Source organism: Sander vitreus, chromosome 7, assembly GCF_031162955.1.
Source record: "Sander vitreus isolate 19-12246 chromosome 7, sanVit1, whole genome shotgun sequence".
In the NCBI taxonomy this organism is placed as follows: domain Eukaryota; kingdom Metazoa; phylum Chordata; class Actinopteri; order Perciformes; family Percidae; genus Sander; species Sander vitreus.
The window spans coordinates 11,658,646-11,684,438 of NC_135861.1; the positions used below are offsets into that span (position 1 = coordinate 11,658,646).

Below are 25,793 nucleotides of genomic sequence, written 5' to 3' on the forward strand. Positions count from 1 at the left end.
AGACTTTACTTTTCTTCGCCCCATGTACATGCATGCAATTCTACTCAAACACTCATATTACCTACCCTCTGAAGTAAAACCCAATGCTTTTTTCTTTGCCTTCTGTGTATAATTTATTGTGCTCTGTGTCACTTTGTTTTTTGTGTCTTTTCTCTGTTTAAAATGTAAACTGTACAAAATGTCCATTTCTATGTAACTTGATTCAGTTTTCAGTAAAATATGTTGCAAAAACCCCCCCCAAAAAACCCAATGCGGCTGGTAGAGATGACACCCTAACTCTGCCTCCAGCCACAGCACAATAAACAGCCTCCCACCCTGCAGTGAAATTCCATTGATTTCTGTAGGAAAGGTCAGAGGTCAGATGTTAATCTATCCATCTGGCTAACTATCTATCTATTGTTTGTCGAGTTTGCTTCCTTCCACTTTAACAGCAGTAAAAGCATTGGATTGCCATGGTAACACTTACATGCATAAGAGAAGTAAAGAGTCTGTGAGAGAGAGCGAGAAAGGACCACAGAGAAGGAGGAAGAGAGGTTCATTATTTCATAGACGAGGGTCTCCATCAATAAAAGGATGTGGGTGGATTTTGATGAAAACTCATTGTGAGTTGAGCTTCAATCCTGTAAGTGTTTTGGCTAATTAAAAGCTGTTGGTGATTTTTGCTAATGAGAAGCTGATGGTTTTAAAGTGAGCCTGGCTTTTTTAGTTTTAAAACACTTGTTATCAACTGAAAGAAGCGTGATGTTTCAGGGTCAGGCTACAGTTCTCAATGAGGACTACTTTATAATAAAAAAAACTGAATTTTTAGAAAATACAGAATGTAATTTAAGATGTTATATATTAAAGGCCTCAATGAGTATGTTGCTTGTAGCCTGCACATTTTCAGTAAAACCTTCTCATTTATCTTTAGACATTATTATTGTGATTGTGTGATTGTATTAAGCATAGCACTTTTGTTTTGTATAGCATCGTATTCATTGTGTCCATGTTTCAGTGATTTGCTATGTGAATATAATAATACAATGGTAGTTGCCTTGCCCATATAATGCACATGACCTTAATCATGTGAAGAAGTTAATACTTCAATACATTGAAATACTACCATCCTTTAAATGAATACTTTGAGCTAAAATAGGTTTCATATAAAATGAGGAAAAATTGAATTCCCTTTCGAGCAAATAAGACAATTCTACATGGGATAATCATGATAAATATCTCACCTTGTTTTCATCTGCAATCTTAAAATTGCCCAAGATGACATCAGCATAGCTTTAAATATGCTGGAAGTCACACAATGTTTTACAAGGTTCTGTCAAAATCAAAAACCTGATAAGTGACACACATGGAATTAATAAACCAAAACATATACCGCCCCAAGTGGGCATCATCAGAGTAATTTTGATGCAGAGTGGCAGATTACCCAGTAGAGAACGTCGGTCCAGCCCTCCATGGTGATGCACTGGAACACTGTGAGCATGGCAAACAAAAAATTGTCGAAGTTGGTAATTCCGTTGTTGGGTCCTTGCCAGCCCTCTTTGCAAAATGTAGCATTGAGCAGGCAATGACGGCCGTGCCCTGATACAGCACATGGCGTGGGCTCTTCTTCTGCGAGGGCACCTGGGGGCACAGAGTAAGACAGCTGAATCTACTGATCTACAGTTTTTCTATTGGTGTATAATAAAGGCTATCAAAAACTTTAAACTGAATCATAACCATTGACAATAATATCCCCATGGTTTAAAATATTTCACCCTGCATGCCTCTGATTTGTAACAGTCTTCGATTTAAAATTACATCTTTTTCTGTTCTTAAATCTTCAAACAAAACCCTTTTAACTGAATTTATGGTAACACTTTAAAATAAGTTACACAAAAATGTAGGTAGTTACTAAGGAACGAACGAGGAACAAATGAGGAACGACTGATTAGTCAATAAGTTCTTGTATGACTGGGACTCAAGCACTAATGATTAGTTACTGATAAACAGACTGGGAGTTACTGTATTAATTTATCATTAGGTAATGGTAAGTTAATGAGAAGTTACTGAGGAACAAATGAGGAACGACTGGTTAATTAATGAGAAGTTTCTGAATGACTAATGCATAATGCATCATACTGAGTGGTTAATCATTAACGAATGATTACTTAACCATTAACTACCATTAGTGAAGCATTGTGTTTACCTTTGAATAAATAAGTCATTCAGGAACTTCTTCTCTTTAACCAGTCATTCCTCATTTGTTCCTCAGTAACCTCTCATGAACTTACTATTACCTCTTGATTCATTAATACAGTGACTCCCAGTCTGTTTATCAGTAACTAATCATTAGTGCTTGAGTCCCAGTCATACAGGAACTAACCCGTCATTCCTCATTTGTTCCTCATTCATTCCTCATTCGTTCCTCAGTAACTACCTACATTTTTATGTACTGTGTGTGTGTGTGTGTGTGTGTGTGTGTGTGTGTGTGTGTGTGTGTATATACAGTATGTACTTCTTGAATAATTCTGCCATGTTGGAAGCTGGAGTAAAGGTCAAGCCTGTTTACATAATAGCCAGATATTAGTCATTTAATCACTGGATTTAATCCACCATCTGTTGTTCTGTCCTGTTTTCAGCAGTTTGCCACCATTCACATACAAGGTACATGTGTCCATTCATTAATCAGGGAATAAGTCTATCCTAAGAAGAGATGTATATGTTTGTTCATAATGTAGCCTGGATGTGGGACTCAATTAAAAATGTGTTCAAAGGGTAAGAAATAGAATAAATTGTGTGTGTGTGTGTGTGTGTGTGTGTGTGTGTGTGTGTGTGTGTGTGTGTGTGTGTGTGTGTGTGGGGGGTTCAGACAGAATGATAACAAATTGAACTTAAACCTAAAACTAAAAACTAAAACTATAGGCACTAACATACCTGTTTGTATCACGTAGCATGTGGCATGCATTTTGCCAATGAAGAGCTCCAGGCCGATGATGGCGTAGATGATAATGACAAAGAGGACCAGCAGAGCAATGTGAAGCAGGGGAACCATGGCTTTAATAATGGAGTTTAAAACCACCTGTAAACCTGCAGACACATACAAAAGTCCAGGTCAGAGGGAACATAGACAGAAATATAGATGGGGTTTCCCAAATTTGAGTTGCCACCCATATAAGTAAAGCAGCAAAAGGATACTTGTGCCTTATTTGAATTAATATCAGCAAACACGCTGAAATATCACAGCTTAATTAAACTGCACATACCGTCTGTCAAAGACAAATGTTAAACCAGAATAAAACTGTAAATGTTGTCTCAGCTCAGTTAATCTTTCCCAGAGGTCCTTTCCACCGAGAGACTGGTGGATGATCCATTGCTATGGCAACTCAAAGAATGCAGACACGTTAGTACAACTTTATGTAAGGTCAAATATGACCTGAACAGAAATTATGAAGCGAGCACTATCTCCTAGGTGATAAAGGAATCAGGCAGAACAGTAGGGACTAAGCTGATGTTTTCGTTGCAGGAAGGGAAGTTTACAATTTCTTTATAATACACACCGTACTTGATTGACAGCTATCTCACTCTCTTGTTAGCTGTATTACACTGTTATTGCTGTTATTAATACACAGAGAGTTTTGGTGACATGGCCCCTTTGTAAATGTTTCACATCTTGCAGTATGCAGACCCAAGTCTTGACTTGAGATTGCTTAAAACCTTAAGACCGAAAAATAGCTCTGCGTAAACTCACTAGGAACTCCAGAGACAAGGCGAAGGGGTCGTAGCACGCGAAAGGCTCGGAGGGCCTTGACATCAAACCCCCCAGGTTTGCCCCCAGACTGGCCGCCAGAGTCAGCGTCCTTAGTTATCATCTCTAGAACCACACTGAACAACCTGATGGAGAGAAGAAAGGGAAAAGGAGGCAGAGGTTTGAGAATAAAGGAGAAGAGAGCAGTGATAGAGCTGTCGTGAAAACAGAGCAAAACATGAAAGCAAGGGATAGAAAGTAAAAAATAAAGCCATGTGTCATCTTTGTACCCGTCTCTGTGTACATGTACCTGTGTGTGATCTTATATACATGCTCTATGTGTGTGTCTTTTATGTCTGTGCATATTTACCTTTAGTTTTTCACACCTCATCACAGTTTACATCAAAGTCCTACTGGGGCCAGGTGGTCTACTGATAAACCATCAATCTTAACAAGGCCATGTGTGTGTACTGTATATGTGTGTGTGTGTGTGTGTGTGTGTGTGTGTGTGTGTGTGTGTGTGTGTGTGTGTGTGTGTGTGTGTGCTTGCACATGTGCCCATGTGCCGAAACATTACTGCCATCTTGCTACTGGACACGATGAGAATGATAAGCAGATGAGCCACGCAAATGATAAACAGCTAAATGTGAGTTAAGATCCTTGTGCAATTCATATGTGTGTGTGTGTGTGTGTGTGTGTGTGTGTGCGTGTGTGTGTATGTACATGAGGGGCTGTATAAGCGATAGTGTATATGATTTAAGCTTATGAGTATGGAAGAAATAATTGAACTGTGTCTGTGTGTGTGTGTTTATGCCTTTGACTGTGTATGTTTGCACATACATATTATGTGCTACCTATGAACTCACCCCACTATGACGATAACAAAGTCCAGCATGTTCCAGCCGTTTCTGACGTAGGAGTTTTGGTGCATGACCAGGCCGTAGGCAATAATCTTCAAAAATGTTTCTATTGTGAAAATGATCAGGAAGGCATATTCTACTGTTTCCTGTATAGAGAGAGGGAGAAAATAAAAGAAAGAGAAAAGTTTAGCCATCTAAGTTTACCCATACTTTACCAAAGAAATTCATTGTGGGCCAAATAATGTGCACAGAGTTGCCAAAATTAGAGGCAAGTAGGCAAACAGGTATAAGGCACAACAAAGAAAACATTTTCCTTGGTTATTACAACAGTTGGCATGGCAACTAGTTTTTTTTTTTGTTAAAGCAAACAGAACAGTATCTTTGACTTGACTTTGATCAGATCCACAGCCTCCTGCTGACTAAGTAAAATCAGGTCTCCAACAAAGTGTCAAAAAATGTCTAAGAATGCATTGCTGTTATTCATGACACACTTCGCTTCACAATACCCACAGTTTCAATGTTGATCTAATCCTGTTGCAAAAACCTAAATTGAACATAAAACATAAGCATGGTACTGTCAAGAAATGTCGCCTGTGAGATTTGATTTAAACATCACCACGAGAGGACATACTGACTAGAATACTGAAATCTGAAATCTACATGCAAGGACAGAAGTGAATCTCACGAGTAGGTGGAGTAAATGTCTGGCTGTAGGTATATTTGTGTCATCATTGGTTTGGTCCAGGTTTCTGACACTCAACAACATGATCTATATACAACCATTTCATTTTTTAAAGAAAACAATAACAATCATTTATAAAGTGTAAACCACACGTTTGCTTTCATCTGTGTTCATCCCATGTTTTTTACTACAAACTAATGCAAATCGTTATGGATGTTTGAAAAAGTGATTATAAGAGGGAAATGTAATTTTTTTGTAAGAGTAAAAATAGCCATATATATACAATTTAACATATTCTGTAGTTGAATACATTGGTATACCGTGCATACTTTAAGATATGATATGCGTCTTAAAGTCATAGTTTTTCACAGCTGCTGGAAAAACACAAGTGATTTTCATGTTTTTTCTTCATTTAAAATTGTACCTTGTTCTTTATTTTTTGAGCACGTTTCATGGTCAAACTGTAGCATTAACAGAAAAAAACATTCACCTCAAACAAAAACTTCATTTTGTAAAGCAAAGCTAAAACTCATAAGATATCTTTTGATAGCTCAAGGTTTTCATTCAGCAGCAGCATTGTGAAACATGACACCACTGGCTTTTTATGGAAGTATGTTGGTGGAGAAGACCTGTTTGAAATTATAGCCCTTATAAATTGGACAGCGGGGCCACAATATGATGCATATCCTCCTCATAAACACAGCACAGGAAGTGATACATTTTACATTAGTAGTTTGGAATAAAAAGAAGAACTGGGTACTTAGCATAAGCAGTGATTATCACACAGAAAGAAACTCAAAAGATCTCACAGTATTGTCACAGTAGTTTGATTGACAGATTATCTCTGGGAAATGTAGTGCAGAAACATCAAAGCAATAATACGCAATAAAGATGTTGCCAAAAAATATATTTCAGGGCCAGAAAAACCTCACCTAAGAGACGAAAACTCGTCAGTCATAGTGTATGTCCTGCTTCATCATCAGCATGTTTCCATGGCAACACTGTGTCTTGTAACAGAAACAGGTCCCTGAATTTGGACATTTCCACACACATTATTTCACTTTCTCACCTCCATTTTCTTTCTCTCTCACAGAAACACCTTGCACTTTCCTACATATGAATTTTCTCCACCTTTCTTTCTCTCTCTCTCTCTCTCTCTCTCTCTCCCACACAAACTCCCTCTCTTTCTCTCTGTGTATGTCTCTCTCTCAGTCTCCCACAATTCAAAAGGTTAGTGAGTTGGCAGGTTTTAAGGCTCATTAAGCTAAGCACTTATCGTGTTGATTTAAAGGACACAAACACAAAAGGCGCACATGGACAGCATGCACAAAGACTCAAACAGACACATTCATGCCCACTGTGAGACACTGACGACAACAGTAACACACGCACTCAGACTTCACACCCACACACGCGGCTAAGAGACCTGCAATAGTACACACACTTCTGAAAGGCAGCAAGCCAACCAGACAGACAGTTTCACACAGGGATTATAGACGCTCCTGGCAATGGCAACTTTAGGCCACAGTTAGGATGTGTAAATAAAAACAGCAGCCAATGTAAAAAAAAAACACACAGCTACCACCAGTTTGTTTTTGCAAGTTTTAGCTCCATAACTACTAGACAGGTGGTAGAGCAATCGCATACCAATCGGAAAGGTGCTTCGATCCCTGGCCCTGCAGTCCCATGTCGAAGTGCCCTTGGGCAAGACACTGAACAGCAAATTACTCACAATGCTGTGCCATAGGGGTGTGAATGTGTGTGAATGTTTATCTGATGAGCAGGTGGTATCTTGTAGGGCAGCCTTGGCCACCAGTGTATGAATGTGTGTGTGAATGGTGCATGTACTGTGTAAAAGCGCTTTGGGTAGTCGTTAAGACTAGAAAAGCGCTATATAAATGCACTCCATTTACATTTATAATTGCACGTATTGTGTATTTTATTCAGATGCTGACAATTTATTATTGCATGCAGTCAAATTGAGACATTAGAATGCATTTTCTTTTCAGGCAGCCACTGGCTTTCATTTATTTCCGTAAAGTACAAAAATCAATTTGCTCTGTAATCCATCACAATGAACATCAAGTGTGCATACATTTTAACCATGCTAGCGCCATGGCTCTAGAGACAATGTTGGTCCACAACTTTAGTCCAGAGATTTTGTACAGACATTCGTGGTCCCCAGAGGATGAATCCTACTGACTTTGGCGATCCTCTGACTATACAGTGTATCTAGCACCACCATGATGTTGAAATTTGTGGGGGGTTTTGCACTTATTTAGTCATAAACCTAAATTACTAAATTACTGTGTCACACATTATATTTTACAGACTGAAATATCTCGACAACTATTTGATGGATTGCCATGAAATGATGTACAGACATGTATGGTTCTCAGACGATGAATCCCACAATGGGAATTCTACAATGGTCATGTCTTTGTCTGGCTCCTAATTGTTAACTGCTGTAAGCTGAGTGGTGGGCCATCGCAGTAACTGGGTGATGACCTGTTAAGGTCAACAAGCGACACGACTCAGAGCTGTTTAACACTGATAAGAGCCTCTGAAGCAAACATGAACACACACACCTGCCTCCATCCAATCCAACATTCTTCTTCCATCCTCTTGTTGTTTACATAGGTCTGAAATGTCCACTCCTCTGCTAAGTGAACAGCTGACAAAGAGTGTGTGCATATGTGTGTGTGTATCTGTCTGTGTGGAGTTCAGCCAAATGTATTTAGGTTGTGACCTGGGAGTAAAGCTTATAATCAACATGGTTGTGTCTGAAGAATGGAGATTACTGCAGGACAATGGAGACAACAAATGGAGCGCTCATGTGATCTTAAATACTGAATTAATACACACACACACACACACACACACACACACACACACACACACAATAGAAACAATGCACATGGAAGAGTAAGCAATTACATGAACACACAACTGTCAGGTGTTCAAAAACTACAGAGATAACATTAAATGCATTTATATAGGTGCAAGTTTACACACTGCTTTCATTACGTTGAGTGTGTTGGCCTGCGTATACTGTATAATTTACTTGCAGCACAAGGCATACTGTATTTTATAATTGGGTTTTTCGACTGATTGTTGAAAAGTTAGATCAAGTGATGCTTATTCTCTGTGTTTTTAAGATGTACTTTGTACTTGATTAAGGGCTACATGAAAAAAGTTTAAAAATCTAGACCGGACTGAGTTTAATTTGACACACATCAGCAGACCCTCCTAAACGCCCCACTTTATCTACTGTTAGTCCTCTATATTCCTGGGTTGTCTCTACCTATACAAATGCAGCGTAAACTGACACAATGAATCATGGAGACAAGAACAAGAGCAGCATACAGCAGTTTTCTGGGGGCAGGTGCATGTGTGCAATGCTGTTAATTAAAACAAAACGCTTCCTGCCACCGCTTCAAATTGAAAGCTTTCCAGTGAAAGGACTGGATTATGGCTTGACTATTTAGCTGCTACATGAAGAGTTGTAATTACTGTGGTTAGCTCAGCCTGGAGTATTTTAGTTTTAACTAAGTCATTTTAACATTTTGCGGATTTGTGTGAGCTGACGGGTGTTAGCGATCGGAGCAGAGGAGAGTTTAGCGGTGAAGTTATCAGATGATAGTGAACACACAGTGTATCAAAAATAATATAATCCGAGAGTTACATGTACTTGTTTGCCTCTGGTTGTCGGTACAAAAGGGAGAGAGAAGAGGAGGGCGTTTGTTTGGCCGCTTGAGAAAAAGAGAGTGCAGGAAGGGAAACCATGTGTGCTGACCACCATCTGCTGTAGGTAATACAATGACTATGGATAAGTACCTCATACAACCTTACTTCTCAATATATGAACTATCCCTTTAAGTATGAATACATACATAATTGTTGTTTCAGTCCTGCAATTTTTCTTATTCAGCAATTAAATGGAGACCCATCATAAAAACATTTTGCACTTAAACCCATATTTTAGTTTTGGCTGTAACGCTGTCATGTACTCCCCTCCTTCCTGCAGGGTACAGGAGTGGATTGAGTATAAGCAGAAAAGTAAGTCTTTGCCCTCTGGCCTATTACAAACCTCATGATAGCTTTAATACACATGGAATGATGTTACATAATAAATATTAAATCCCTTTCTCACATCCCCAGAGGGTTTTTGGATAGTGAGTGAGTATAAGAGAGTAACACGTGGTGCTGTGTGAGATAATTATAGTGGGATTGAGTGCTGACCAGGAGGTGTAAAGAGAGAGACACCTGAACCCTGTCAACCCTCTTCTCTAGACAACCCTTTGTTCTGTTGGAACTGGGGAATGGACTGGGAAATACAATACTCATACTGGTATTCTGAAGAGCTAGAGAGTTGTTGTGTTTGGTTTGGTTTTGTTTTATGTAAGCCGCTTCCCAAAAGGATGAATGAGGTTAAAAGGTATAGGTTACAACTGTTCATGTTTCCCATGTCTAAGTGAAATCCTCTATACTAGTGCATCATGGTAATCTCCTTCTGTTTGTGATACAGCTGTGATAGGAATAGCGTTGCCATGGAAATCAGTCTTGTTTCATGTGTGGGCAGAGAATGAGACTTGAAGTTGGGATACTTAAGACAACTGCCTGTGGTATAGCATACCCGGTCAGATAAATAGGCTTTATCACTGATTTACTCCAGTGAATGCTAAGTCCTTTGACTGGAACAACAAAATAATACATCATAAATCTATAAAAAATAAAAAATAAAAAATACACAGCAAATGCCTTTTAAATCAGAGCAGCACACATAATAGGGTGAGTGAGCAGCAGTGTTAAAGACTCTTTGGTAACACTTCACTTGAAGGTATCTACATAAGAGTGAAAACATGACACTGTCATGACACATGAACTCTAACTGTAACTCTAACCCTAACTTGTCATGACAAAAACCGAATGACACTTAATGACAGAACCGTTATGTCATAAATGTTTATGACTTACAGTCTTATGTCACTCTTATGTAGATACCTTCAAGTAAAGTGTAACCGACTCTTTAAGTAGGTTTTATAAGTTCACATTTTTGTTGAATATAAAAAGATAGTTCTAGTAGGCCTACATTTCTTTCTGTAAGTATTTAGGGTCTCAATAGCTAATTTAAACTCTTCTTAGGTGTGTTTTGATGGCAATTTTAAAATTGTTGCTCTTTTAAAACCACATTCAGCCTCAAAGTGGCAAACATGTTTGGGGGTTTACCTTGATTGACATAATGCTTGTCCAGCAACAGCTCCGCTCAGGTTCCACCCATGCTGCCTAAATTTGGTTTTACTGGCTTTAGCAGCTTACAACATGGCGGTGAGTGGTGTTGTGTGAGTAGTAATCCCAAAGCATAGGCCTAAATTAAGTCCTGTAAGAAAACTATGGAAAATTGCATGAACACTATACAAACACTGTACGTCCATGTTCTCCTAGTTAATTGCCAATGGCTACGTTTGTAGTGAAGGCAGGAGGATGTGAAGTGTCCATTTGTCCTCCATTCCCTTAAACTTGAACTTAAGATGTCTTTACTTACCACAGCACAACACAGGCCCAGGCACACAAAGCAGAGAGAAAACGAAGCAGCTTAATTGATTTAAGGAGGAGCAGTGCATCCTGTAAGCTCCCAAATCCCCTCTTTTGGGAGCTGGACAAGAAATGTGGGTGGATGAAGCCAAGAGAGCTCACAGTCTCTGTACAGAGGACAAACAAAATGACCCAGATGATGTTTTCAGATACATAGAGAATGTGGAGCATGTTTTCAGTCAGGAGGAGTCAATAACTGTATGGTTTGGGTAAAAAAAAAAAATCAATAGTTGTGTTGTTAATATATAGATTAAGGGATCTGAGACATGCCAATAAGCCTTATCCTCCATATCATTAACGTTTTATTGATCGACCTATTAGCCTAGCTGTCTAAACCACAAGCACCACTTCTGAGATTGCCACATAACACCTGAACCATATGCCTTTCATCAGGAGATGTAGATGGCTACATGTAAATTTTGCACAGGATAGTTTTTTGTGATGGAGGAGAAATCAGCGCTCGAATTACGTGGGAGCCAGAGGGAGCCGAGCTCCCATAGAGTGAGGACTGGCTCCCATGAAAGCAACAAAGTCAAAAATCTGAGGGGGTCTCTCATATCTGAATGTGTCTGCCATATGTGGCATTGTAATTTGAGTGTGTGTCAAGATAATAGCCTAGGCCTACCGTGCGCATATACTGCGCAAAAGTGCCACTCGCGCCTAGGCTATTTAATTGTATAGCCTTGTTAGGCTATGTGCAGGGTGTGGCAACTTTTTTTTATGAGATAGAGAGACCCCCTTAAAGACAAAAAGATAATTTGAGCACTGGGAGAAATAATGTTTATTAATAAACATTATTAAACTATTCTCTGGGTTTTAACTTTGGCTTGGAAAACTGCAACCGATCATTTGATGAAGTAAGGGACAAGAGTAACTAAATCACAGCAGGGCAGAGAGACAAAAATAAGAGTAGAGTAGGAAAACAAGGAAGAAGGCTGAGGAACGGATTATGAAACCGCAAGAAAGAAAGAAGTGAAGGAAAGGAAGGAGAGTAAAGAGGAGATGGAGAAAAAGAAAAGAGGGACGGATGAAGATCAGACAGACAGAAGGAAAGACTATCAGTGTAATGAATGGTTTAAAGACACTAAAAAATGGAAATGGTCTAAAATAGTCATTTATTGTCGATCAGCTCACTGATAATCTGTTTGTGAACTTTAGAGTTACGGCTAAAAGGGGAAAAACACCAAATTCCTCCCAAATATTTTGCAGCTGTTTTACTGTATATTGTACACTCTGCATAAGGCTGTAAAATGGTAAGTTTACAGCTTGTTGTAATTGTGTTCTTCAATAAGAAAACTCGCAGCAGTGGTGAGTTGGCTGTACTCTACAAGCACCACATTATGTTGTGTGAATCTTTGCAGTTATACAAACAAGTTCATTTTCTGCACTGTCCCACCACCACACATGACCACCTAATTAATTATCTGAATGTGATTTTCAGGGTTAGTTTTTCTAATCTCTTCCATGGATACAGTACAATGTTTTGAACAGTAATGAGCCATTTAGAAAACATAGCATAAATACACAAAGGCACCGCTTGGACAACAATGTAGTGAATTAACATATTTGAATATGTGTCCATAGCAGTCTATACAAATAGAAAAGGAAATTATTCTCCATAATATATTATGGAGAAGTAACATACAAAACACAAAACAATAAAATTAGCTATGCTATGTTAGCAAACAGCTGACAACCATTTCACTTCCCGACATATTTAGATTGATTTTATACGATGTTTCCTTGTTTTGCTGGGCAACTGTAGGTGTAAATGCTTATCAAAACAAATAGTTTGGAATTTTGGGAATTCCACCTAATCCCTTTCTTACCGAGAGTTACATGCTACAGCCAGCAGACGGTTAGCTTAGCTAAGCATAAAGCCTGGAAGCAGAGGGACACTCTGTCCAAAGACAAAAAGTAACAGCATCTGTAAAGCTAACTAATGTTATATCTATGTTTGATCTGTACTAAAACCAAAGTTTAAAAGTGGTTTTATGGGGGGTTATATGCTGGACTATTGACACATTATGTGCTCCTCGGATGGTCCAAGTTTCCAAGATCGGAAGTCGTTCTTCCTATTTCGGTGTGTTCACAAGCTCTCAAGTTGGAAAGTCGGAATGTTGATTGTAACAACAAACATGGATGCAACTAAGATGTGTGGACTGTTACTACTCAGAGAGTTAAAACTCAATGTTGATAGATTTTCATAGTATTTTAAGGCATGTTTAACTTTACCTGACTTGTTAATCAAGGTTGAATGCTAATAAATACTAAAATATTGCTTTAGCTAATATACCTGACTTGTTATTAAGAGTTAAATACTGTACTAACTTTAATAAATAATCTTTCTACCTAGTCTAGGTCACTCTTTATTGACAACAACTAACGGTAATACCATGTTTAAAATGACATTTGAGCAAAACGTTTATATAAAATATGTGAATTCATAAAAAGTTTCTTACCAATAATAAAACATCTATTTTTCCCGCCATGTTGATGACTCATATGACATCAAGTCAGGAAGTCGGGCACCAAAACCTTTTCAGAGTTTCCGAGTTATTGTTCTGACTTCAGCAGGCGTTCACGTGCATTTTCCAACTTAGAAACTTGTTTTTCCGATGTGTCCAACACCACATGAACGCAGCATATTTCTTGGCTGAGAGCAGTGACTTGTCCTCATGGTGAGGAGTTGCTAGGCAACCAATGGAGATACTGTAAATTGTAGTTTGTACATTACTTATAGGTTTTTGCATAGCGATAATAAGATATAAAGTGTTAATTTGTGAGTTTTAGGGATGCTGCAAGCCGGATTATTTTACCTTTGGACAGAGCCATCTGCTTCCAGTCTTTGTGCTAAGCTAAGCTACCCGGCTGCTGACGAGCTTCATATTTAACCTACAGACATGAGAGTGTCTTCCTGTCTGACTCTCAGCAGGAGATCAAAGGGTATTTCCCAAAATGTTGATCTATTCCTTTAATAAAAAGGTAATTGTTCTTCAGATCTGTGATATTAAATCAGTGTGAGTGTGAAGTGAAAAAACATTTAAGACAGTGCTTCTTTTTCCTCAATCTCCTTCCTCTATTATCTCGCTCAAAGACTGAAACTATAGGACACAAACAATGTGCTCATCAATAGCCTCAGGGACCATCTTACAAAATAACAACACTAAATTAAAACATATGAATTAAGCACCAGAGCAGCTTCAGTCCCTTCTGAGGTGTCTTGGAGAACAATTGCAAAGGTCTTAAAAAGGTTTATTTGTCTCTCTGTGATAATGAGGAGCTGATAAGTGCTGAACCCTCCACATGAATTATGCAGCATGATTTGTATTTCACAATTATACAATATTTGTTTGTGACCACAAACTGCAAATCAATACAACAAAGTAATATATCGTAAATCTACCAGAATCACTTTTTTTATTATCTGCGTTCTAATGATTTGTTTTTGGAGCCATTACACATTTTGAGTTGAACAACCAGTGCAAAGTAGGTCACCAGCTGAGTTTCAGCTTGCTTAAATCCAGATGTATTAGGTCCTCATTTTGTTCCTCTCAGTTGCTATGCTCTTAGCCTGAAGAAAGAGAAAACTCTGCCATCCTTACTTCTCCTCCACCCCTTCTTTCCATCAGCCTAAAGGTTTAGGTTAGGTTGGGGTTAGGCATGTAGTTGAGATGGTTAAGGTTAGAGCGGGAGAGTGCATTATGTAAATGAGGATCCTCACAAGTATGGAAGTACAAACATGTGTGTTAGTGTGTCTTAAAAAGGACCATGAATCAGGCAAGCTGAGCCACAGATTCACTCAAGCTGAGGAGGGCTGTCACTGTTGATTAAAATGTAAGCACACACAGAAATAAACACACACACATACACACGAATAGACAGAAATTAACAAACACTGTATATTTTGAACAGATGCGCACACAGTGGTTGCCATTACAAAAATCTTTGTTCTGCATTAGTTCCTTCTTTGTGCAGCTCAGCAGCAGCAGTGACCACATTAATTACTACATCAGATTTTAAATATATCGGCATCTACAGCAAACAAATATGTCAATATATTGAAGTGTATTGTGATCAACATTAAAATTGAGACTAAAGTTAAACCCCTTAAAATAAAGCTTTTGTTAGTGCTGCAAGAACCTATGATTTAATAGAACCTAAATACTGAAGTTAATAAAAATCTGATTTTACTAGTCTATGTGTGTAAAGAATATGTATTAATATATCAATTTATATTGCCAGTAGTGTCAAAAGACACAGCGAGGTTGGTCCATACAACCTCTGTACACATTCTACTAGTAAAGATAATAAAATAACCTGAGTTTTATCACAGTATCAGAATTTTACATGTCATTGCATAAAGTATGTTCTCCTAAGGCTAACTGAACCTTAATCAATTAAAAAAAACTAAATGCAGTGAGTGACAGGAGTCGACAGGCAGGGTTAAGCTGTACATTAAAAAAGTGACGAAGTGAAGAAGTGAAGAAGCTCTACAGATGACTGCTATACTGACATACTCTCTTCTGTCTGATAATTCATGCACACTCTGATTTCAGTACTGAATACAACATCTAACATATAACTTGTGTTATATAACGTGCATGCGTGCGTGCGTGCGCGTCATATGGCCCAGCACCACCATCTTGTCTCACACACACACACACACACAAATAGACACACACTCACACACACACACACACACACACACACACACACACACACACACACACACACAGAGCAAATGAAGGGTCACTCGATGTCACTACCCGCATTGACAATAACACGAGCTGACATAACACTCGATGCTGTGTGTGTGTGTGTGTGTGTGTGTGTGTGTGTGTGTGTGTGTGTGCGCACGTGTGCGTGTGTGTGTGTGTGTGTGTGTGTGTGTGTGTGTGTGTGTGTGTGTGTGTGTGTGTGTGTGTGTGTGTGAGAGAGAGAGAGAGTGACCAAGAGCTGGGATGATGTCAGCTTGAGTCACATGATGTAAACAGGAAGTTGCTTTTATAAGGTACTTTTTTAAAACAAAACATTATTCATATTTATCCATGAACTAGTTTCTTAGGCATGAATAAATCCTACAGCACCTTAAATTAACTACTAGTAAAGACCAGAGGATTGTCGGCTCTTCTCAGAGCTCTGCAGAGATCTACTCTTCCCACTCATGAGGACCAGAAGGTAGAGAAAGAGCAAGTCAGATAATGTAGGCTCCTCACCAGCCCAGCAATAGATTATTCCAGCTTTTACACTCAGGAAAGCACATCTATATTGATAATAATTAATAATTAAGATTATTTCCTCAGGCCACCAGGATATTGAACTATGACCTCTGTATATCCTCAGCCTTGTCTACTACATTGTCCTCTGTGAATCCTTTGCACTGCTCCGCACATTGCATATTTGCACTTGAGTGTGTGCAAAATGTTCTTGGTCTTTACATTTTATAATCTTATATATTATATACATTTCTTTTTTTCCTCTATTTCTTATAATTATGTTTGTGTCTACACGAGTATGCCACCCCTCAATTCACTACACATATTGTTTGAGCATATGACAAATAAAGCCTTTGAATCTTGAAAACGGTGGTCACGTGGACTAAAGACATTTGATAAGACAATGGCCCAGTGGTGGGAAGTATTCAGATACTTCACTTAAGTAAAAGTACAAATACCACACTGTAAAAATACTCTAAAAGAGTAAAGTAAAATTCCAGCATTGAACATTTTACTTAAGTAAAAGTATGTAAGTATCATCAGGAAAATGTACTTAAAGTATTAAAAGTAAAAGTACTCAATGCAGAAAAATCCTCACATTTCAGGGACTGGAAACGATCAAAACAGTTCTGTTAATCAACTAAGTGTTTAATCGGCGAATCATTTCAACTGAACTTGTAGACCTGTATATTGTTGGGTGGTTTAATTTATAATAAAACAACGTATTTCATAGACACGTGTTTTGTGTGCAAAAATCTTAATTTATAAAGAAACTAGTAACTAAAGATGTCAGATTAATGTAGTGGACAAAAAAAGTGCAATATTTTTCTGAAATATAGTGGAGTAGAAGTAGAAAGTGGCATAAAAAGAAAAGACTCAACTAAAGTCCAAGTACCTCAAATTTGTACATAAGTACAGTACTGGAGTACATGTACTTAGTTACATTCCACCACTGCAATGAATCAATACAGGATTACTAATACTTTTATTAGGCTGTATAAAATGTAACTAGTAGTAAATAGTGACAGTTCATTTTTTTTTTCAGTGTATCTTTCAGTGTAATAAATGCTGGGATACAGATGCGCTGTATTTTTGCAGTTAAGCCTAAGTCGCTGAAACTTCATATTGTTGTAGTAGAGTGAGCACCATCCTTTAAACAGTTAATCCCAACGATAATAGTCATATATTTGTGTTGCCTTGTCAAATCAAGGTTTCTTTCAGCTCTTTATTGTGGAGTAAGGGGTCGCCTATGCTGAATCAACAATCTCCTCTGCTAACGTGCTGACTACAGAAATGTATACACTTTTATGAAAGAAAACTGTAACAAGACCAAGAGTCTACGTCCAGGTTAATCAGCATACTAACACAAAATTTCATGAAAATCCATCTAACAGTTTAGAAACTTCAATCTGGAGCAAATAGTGGACCAACCGACCAACCGACCAAACAACCGACTGACAGACTGATATTGCCATCCTTTGAGCCATGCTGCTAGCATGGCTAAAAACCAGACACACACACTATTTCACACAGCAAAAACCACATATTCATAAATTCAGTGACTGATACATTGTAGATCAGACTTCCTATATTCACATCATGGTAAATAATCAGAGCAACATTGGGTAAAAAACACAAACCAACCAGGTTGACTTGAATGTGTCATAATCAGCTGCGGATGTGTAAGTAATAACTCAGCACACAGGCGCAAAGAAGCAGCTCTGATTGTCAAGCACTGAGATATAGGCTGAAGTTTGATATTTGCCAACTAGGCTTCAATTTTCACCTCAATACCTTTGAGTTGATATGAGGATTCTGAGAAGCACGGTGCCTCAGCTCTGCCTCTCTTTCTATATCTGCCAACCAACCAAACCCTTTAAGTTTTTAAGCTTTAATTTATTTTTGTGGACGTCGGTGTATGCTCATACAAGAGTGTGTCAGTGTGATTCTGTCAGTGTGCTAGTGTGCGTGAGGCCATGTGCATGTGAACGGGTGCATGAATCAGCCAGGCGACCAGAAGCAGGCTAATCAGCTTCTATTAGCCTGTGTTCCCATTGGTCTTAATAAGATTAATGAGGGCCATGGAGGCTGAGGATGGTCATGCTGATTGCTACAGAACACGAACACAGGGTGAACAGAAGAGTCACCAATTTCTCCACCATTAGTGTGCTTCTTATTATTCTTACAAGAAGACTAATGTTTTTTCTTAAATTTACAGTATCTGTCTTCTGTGTCAGGAAGTAATGCTAACGCCCTTTTACACACTTTTTTTCACACACAATTTATAATATATTCTAAGCTTCTCTAAAAATGTAAAATGTAAATCAAAAAGTAAGGTAGGATTATCATGACGCACACAAACTTGTGTCTTGCACGCACGTACGCACGCACGCACGCACACACACACACACACACACACACACACACACACACACACATGCACACGCTATTCATTAGAAAAACTGACATGGTTATAATACGGATGCTTCAATAGGACATTAAATCTTCACCTCTCCTGTGAGATCCTTTTTTTTTTAAAACATCCTGGTTTGGTCTAATCGGTTGAGCAGCCGAGCTAACACTTTCAGGAGGTATATCACGTACAGAAAGCAATAAATTAGAATATATACTATGAATCATTTGTCTTCCCACTTGGCATACCTGCATTGTTTTACAAAATCAGCTCAAGAAAAAGTTTCCAAAGCTGTTGTAAACTGCATAACGTTGGTGCTCATTTGCGTAGATTTTGAATGCAACTTACTGTTAACTTGCCACTTTCTACATGTTACCTTCTGTTAAACTCTTTCAGGAAAGGAAGGAAGAATACTGTTAATTATCTTACTTTTTCCCGGAGCACACAGCAGACAGGAGTAGAGAAACATGCAGATATGATTTATATTGTCAGTTGTCCGCCTCTTTTCTACAGCATGTCTGCTTCCCTCATGTCTTTGCCTTTTGGCGTCCCTATTCCTCTGTCTGCCTCTCTCTTTTTCCTCCTTTCTCCACATCTCTCTCATCTCCAGATATAGGCCTAAAGGGTCAGTCCTGTGATATTGTGTTTGATGTAGATGACATATGATGTGAATACAGAGGAGAACACTATAATTGCTACTTGCTAATTACTAAGCTGATAATTCTTGCCATTTAGTGTTCATGAGTGAAAATATACACAACAGTATATTTCGTAGTTTATATTTTTGCTGAATTTAATATATTATCAAGTCTATTTTACATTTCATTGAGTCAAACCCCATCTAATCACTCATTGACCCTTTGGGATGGACTTTGGGCTTTTTCACTTTGTAAACCTTTAACATGCACAAAAAACATATATAACACAATAAAGGGAAAGGAAAAAGCCAAAAAGCATAATATGAGCACTTTAAACTAAACTGAAGTATCCTTTCTGCTTGTGGTTCAAAGACAGTATAAATGTCTTTGAAAAACTTCATTACATCAGATTTTTAAATGATGTCTGGTTGTTAGCTGCTGGGAAAAGATTCTCTCTTATTATAGAAAGGTGAATTGTGTAAATAAATATATTCTCTAATGCCAAAACCACACCTGAAATAAATTAGATTAGCAGAAATACCCATTTTATCTGTTGCAGATTGTGACATCCCTCTATATTACCACTACCACTTAGAGGAAATTAACCTTTGGGTCAAATTTGACCCATTTTCAAAGTTTCTATATGAGAACATTTGGGTTTCTTTTAAGCAAATTGCCCAAAAGTAACACAGAAGGTTCCATGAAATGCTCTTCACAAGTAAAATTAAGGATGAGTTCACTACCTTTACTGAATATTGGGTGTTTTATTTAATTTCATAGCATTATTATGACTAAACTTTGACAATCTGTGATTATCTATCAACATCCTCTGATCTTAAATATTAGTCAAAATAATGCATACTTTCTGCTTTTTTTTAACTCAAAAGTTCGATATCATTTCATATAGGCTACATGGGGTTTATTGACCATAAATTCCAAAAATGAGTGAAAAAATAGTAGTAATAAGTTGTTGTTAGTGTACAGTATACTGGTGGAAAATAAGCGCAGAAAATGTTGCAAAAAAACGTTGAAGAGACAAAAACGTTTAAAAAAAGCAGCAAAATAATTGACTAAAGTGTTAATTTTCAATTTTAAGGGTTAAGACACTGATTTTAGATGTATCAAATAAAAAAATGTAAACATTTAAAGACTCATCAGAGAACAGGAGCTTTGGAGCTCTGGTGAATTAAGTCATACTTGTACATTGTCATACAAAAAGTGTATGTGGGTATATTATTGAAAACCAGTCTGACATATACTCTACAGTACTCTTCTTAAGGACCAGAGTCATAGCTTGATCCCACAATAGACGGTCAAAATTATGTGCAAAGATGTTAAATGCAACTCTATTATTGTTGCTGTTGTGGCAGAACACCGCAGATGGAAAGTAGAAAACGCCCTTGGTCCTGATATTTTCCATATTACTCTAGGACACCTTTGAGTGTGTCATCAGGCTTATATCACAGCCACTAACCAAAGAAAAATCCAGGAAGGATGCCTATTGTGGCTGTAATCCAGTTTCTAAAGTTTGTTTTTAGTTTGATTAACCCACGGTTGATTTCACAAGTTAACTGGTAAGATAGCCCTATGTTAGTGTCACTCCAGGCAATCATTTTATCTTTTCAGGTATACAGAAGACGTCTACCACATTTTTACCCTATGGCCTACTGGTAACATAGCATGAAGCATTGATTACCTTGCTATACCACTGATTTAGATTGATGGGTGTTAAGTTCAATCTTACTTACTTACTTACTTAATTAGTTATTCATCAGAATGAAAAGTGAAAACGTGTGCAGGTTTTGTTATCACCATTGGTTAATAATCAGTAAAAAACTAAATAAGCATGCAAATTACAAAACTATTTGTATTTGAATCCATGTTGACATTTTATATTTTATATCTCAGTATTCACCTGTGGAGCTTCACTTCAACAAATGATATCATGATGACCATAATTCAACACTGATCCTTTCTATCTCTTCTAGCTCTGTGGCAGCATCAGACTAGACAGCATTTATTGATGGTTCAGCAGCTGAGTTTAGCCTATACGCCTTCCTGTCTCTCGAATGGTTTTTCCAATCAAGCCCATACAATTCTAGTTTCTATTTATTTTTCTCATAATCCCGAGTCAAACACAGTCAAAGCAGCCCGCGTCGGTACTGGCTTACCACCAAGAGCTACTTACTAATCCAGAGTTGGAATTAAGATCGACGACAGCAGTAGAGATCTGCCTCGCTATGAAAAGTAAACAGTGATGTACAAAGTGACATGGCTTCATCCGTCTGTAAGTGATGATACACACACACACACACACACACACACACACACACACACACACACACACACACACACACACACACACACACACACTACTGCTGCTGATCAAAGCTGCTCAAAACAGCATTACTTCAATTAGCAGCTGAGTTAGTTTAAACATGTTAATAAGAGATAAACAGCAGGGTCTCATTCAAAGCAGCGGGACACAAAGAAGAAAGCAAGTTAATCTTCTCTCTTTATCACGTCTCCCCTAATTTATCCATCTCTCCTCTTCACTCTTCATCCTTTCTCTCTTTTTACTCCTCTCCTCTCAGCCTTCCTACTCTAATTTCACCCATCCTTCTCTCCTCCTCTTTAATTCTTCCCTCTTTTATCCTGTATTTATTCTCCCCTCTCATCTTGACCTCTCCTCTTCTCCCTCCTTCTGTCATCCCCTCTTTTCTGTGCCCTCTGTTGAACACTCTTTCCTCAATTTCCTGTTCCCCTTGTTCTCCCCTCTCCATCTTTTCCCTCTGCTCTAAAGAGCCTACTCGTCGGATACTCCACAAGTCTCCATGGCCACAGTTGTCACGGCAGCAGCTGCGCTGTATGTAAAATGAAAGTGAAGGAGCAACACAATGAATATGAAGACCCAGCTAGTTAAAATACATATACAGTACATGCATAGTAAGTTATGGGCTGGAGGAAGCACACATTAGCATCCTCACAACACACATTTGTTTTTCCACAAGATATCGTGTTTTATTAGAGAGATACGTACGAGCAAACACCTTGTGAGACATGTTTTGGAGTGATTGTACAAAATATCGTTGGTCATGATGAATGATACGTTAGCTGATGCAATATGTAGGGTAGCCTTTAAAGCGCCCATATTATGCTCATTTTCAGGTTCATAATTGTATTTTACGGTTGTACCAGAATAGGTTTACATGGTTTAATTTTCAAAAAACACCATATTTTTGTTGTACTGCACAGCTCTCTCTCACTGCTGCAGATCCTCTTTTCAGCTGGTCTCTGTTTTAGCTACAGAGTGAGACCTCTTTTCTTCTTCTGTACTATCTTTGATTGCACTCACACATACGCAGTAGCTCAGATGTAGATCATGTCAGCTAGATAGCTCCATAGACAGTAAAAGAAAGGCTGTTTCTCCAACTTCGGTCAGTTACAAGGCAGGATTAGCTGAGAGACTTCTAAATGAGGGCGCAAATGTAATGTAAGTAGTTCTTTTGTAGATTATGGTGAACTTGTGTGTGTTGTAGCAGTGCTTTGCTATTGAGAACGAGGTAGCATGCTAGCGTTAGCATTAGCGTTAGCATGCTAACACTAACGCTACGAGCTAACGGTTGCGGTTAGCCAGCTCGTTTCGGCTTGTGACGTCACAAGCCGTGCCGATTTTGAACAGCTCACCCGGAGACTGAAGGCAGGACACATTAAGAAACCGTATCTCACTCAAAACAGCATGGATGGATTTTTTTCAAAGTTTGTATGCGTGTGGAAGCACCAGAGACACAAAAGAACACAAGTGTTTTTTTCATAATATGGGTACTTTAATCATTTTCCATTCCAAAGTCCTATTATTTCATCCCTATTTATAATATATATATATATATATATATATATATCTCACAAAAGTGAGTACACCCCTCACATTTTAGTAAATATTTCATTATATCTTTTGATGGGACAACACTGAAGAAATTACACTTTGCTACAATGTAAAGTATTAAGTGTATAGCTTGTATAATAAATGTAAATGTGCTGTCCCCTCAAAATAACTCACAGCCATTAATGTCTAAACCGCTGGCAACAAAAGTGAGTACACCCCTATGTTAAATTCCCATAGAGGCAGGCAGATTTTTATTTTTAAAGGCCAGTTATTTCATGGATCCAGGATACTATGCATCCTGATAAAGTTCCCTTGGCCTTTGGAAGTAAAATAGCCCCACATCATCACATACCCTTCACCATACCTAGAGATTGGCATGGGGTACTTTCCATAAAATCATCTCTCAATGCAAATCAACCAGCTATTAGGCTAACCGACATAAAACCATGCCAAAAACTGTTGCACGTTACAAAGAGATTTAAGTTCTCATCTATCCCACAAGCCATAAACCTGCTTAGCTGTAACAGATAATCTCCCCTTCATCATATCCTGGTCATTCAATCTAATGCCACTTTAATTATTCATTTTGAACAGTGTCATTTGAATAATGTGATGTAATCAATCACTGTGATTAATCGAGACAATAACAGATTTTTGTGTTTATTTTTACGTCATTTAATATTAGTTGCTATTTTTTTACAAAAAATAACAGCTGAAGTAAACATCCTTATAACTAAATTTATTTTAAAGACAGATGCAGTGAAAATATTATTTTATTTTCCTTGTTCATATCAAACACACCTGGCTGTGCCCATCACAGGCAGATTCATGTGGAGTGTGGTATACTAACGTGCCTCACTTTGTGCCCAAATGTGTATAAAACGAATATTATTTGCCTTTTGTTCCTCGTCTTTTCGTTGAAATTCAATCCAGCTTCTACTCAGCAGACGGCGATTTGGGTCAAGTCCAGCAGAACACTGTTGTTTTTACTCACTCACTCTGGTGTACAAGGCTTAACATTAAGTGTGCTCTGTGGCTAATGTCTTAACAAAATGTGGATTTGGAATATAAAGCTTTAAAATGGTAGTGTGTGTATGTGACTGTGTGAGACAGAAAGTAAGAGAGAGAGGTTCCTGGGCCATTGGGTGCTAAGCAGTCTGTCCAACAGGCCTCTTGACATCTGGGCATCTGTCACCCAACGTCCTAAAAACCTGTAAATCTCCTGGCTTCATTTGAAATACACAAACACTTGCATAACGCTCAGACATGCCCACACAAGTCCTGTGATTTTTCTGCTATGACATGTCAAAATGTCTGCTGTGCAAAAGGTCATTAATACAACCGTATCACTAGTTTCAGGCCTAGTGATTGTGTGCCTGAGAGTAATGAGAGTATTCAGTAACCTTTTTTTTTATTAGGAAATTATTATCTAAAATAAATATTTAAGTGGGCTCTTTGCCTTGTTTTGTAAGCAGCATACATTTATTTTGGAACCACTATGTGTGTGTGTGTGTGTGTGTGTGTGTGTGTGTGTGTGTGTGTGTGTGTGTGTGTGTGTGTGTGTGTGTGTGTGTCAGAATTTAGTATATTGTTCATTAAAAGTAATATCAGCCCCCCAGGTGGTGTTACAGAAAAGCATTTACTGATGAGCAGTATGCTCTCACCCACTAAAACAAATGTTTCAATGAGAGGTTGGATTTAGCAGACAGTACATTTGTGCGCATGTTTGTTGTAGTTATACAGAGAATCTTTATTTAATACATGATAATGATGAAGAAAAGGAGTGACAGCTCAGAGAAGAAAGGAAATGACTCACATTGATGGGACTGTACTCTAATAAAGCTGTATGGTCACAGATGTCCCGGGGCTACTTTAACGGTCTCACACACACACACACACACACACACACACACACACACACACACACACACACGCACACACACTATCCCACCCACTATCCATCCCTTTATCTCCCCATCCCCTTAATGCTGCAGGTTTCTGCCAATCTGGTAAATCAAGACGTGAGCTAAATGCTCAAAAGTCTCCTACAGATAGATTTATTGAAATATAATCAATGAAATAACAAAACAGTGTTAAGTCTTAGCATATACAGTCCCATATTTATCACATTCTCATTTGGTGGACATCTGGATGAAAAACAATGTGAGGACTTGATGAAAACGTTTATTAAAAACTATGTTCCCTCACTCTGACTTTGGCCTGTTTTGGATAAAAGCCTAGGATTAATGGGCTGACTAACAATCCTGGTTCCAGTTGTAAAAATGTTTCAATGTTCATAACAATATGAACGAGAACAACAAGCAGCTACTTGATCAGAAGGAAAGCGATTAGCATCTTTTAACACTGCACACTGTATGATGTTATCTCCTGACTGTCAACGCCAACTGACCCACACAGCAATGGACCAACATGGCCGAATATGCGTCCCCCCCTAAAAAATGGCAATGGCAGGAATGTAATATTTGACTTTGAATAATACAATAAAACACTGACCACTGAATACAAAACATGTGCTGGGAAAGTGTTCATTTATTTTTTTAACTTTATAACAGGAATAGCGAGATGCATGTTTATTTTATGAGTTTTATGACTTACAGATGAGACATGGCTGTCTTCACCGATACCCAGAACAATCTTTTAATAAAAAATACATCTCATCTCCAAAGATGTACCAGTCACACACACACACACACACACACAAACACACACACACACACACACACACACACACACACACACCATCCATGCTTTCCTATGC

At 38.2% G+C, this 25,793-nt stretch overlaps 1 protein-coding gene across 1 annotated transcript in view; it reads right to left on the minus strand.

Annotated features, from left to right (window-relative positions):
• cacna1db (calcium channel, voltage-dependent, L type, alpha 1D subunit, b) overlaps positions 1-25,793 on the minus strand; it is an 84,741-nt gene that overhangs the window by 45,789 nt on the left and 13,159 nt on the right. The window contains exons 4-7 of the mRNA XM_078254582.1: positions 4,588-4,727; positions 3,725-3,867; positions 2,911-3,063; positions 1,421-1,617 (exon numbers count right to left, since the gene is read on the minus strand). Of these exons, the coding sequence (XP_078110708.1) occupies positions 1,421-1,617; positions 2,911-3,063; positions 3,725-3,867; positions 4,588-4,727 (633 nt within the window). The remainder of the gene's footprint in view (positions 1-1,420; positions 1,618-2,910; positions 3,064-3,724; positions 3,868-4,587; positions 4,728-25,793) is intronic.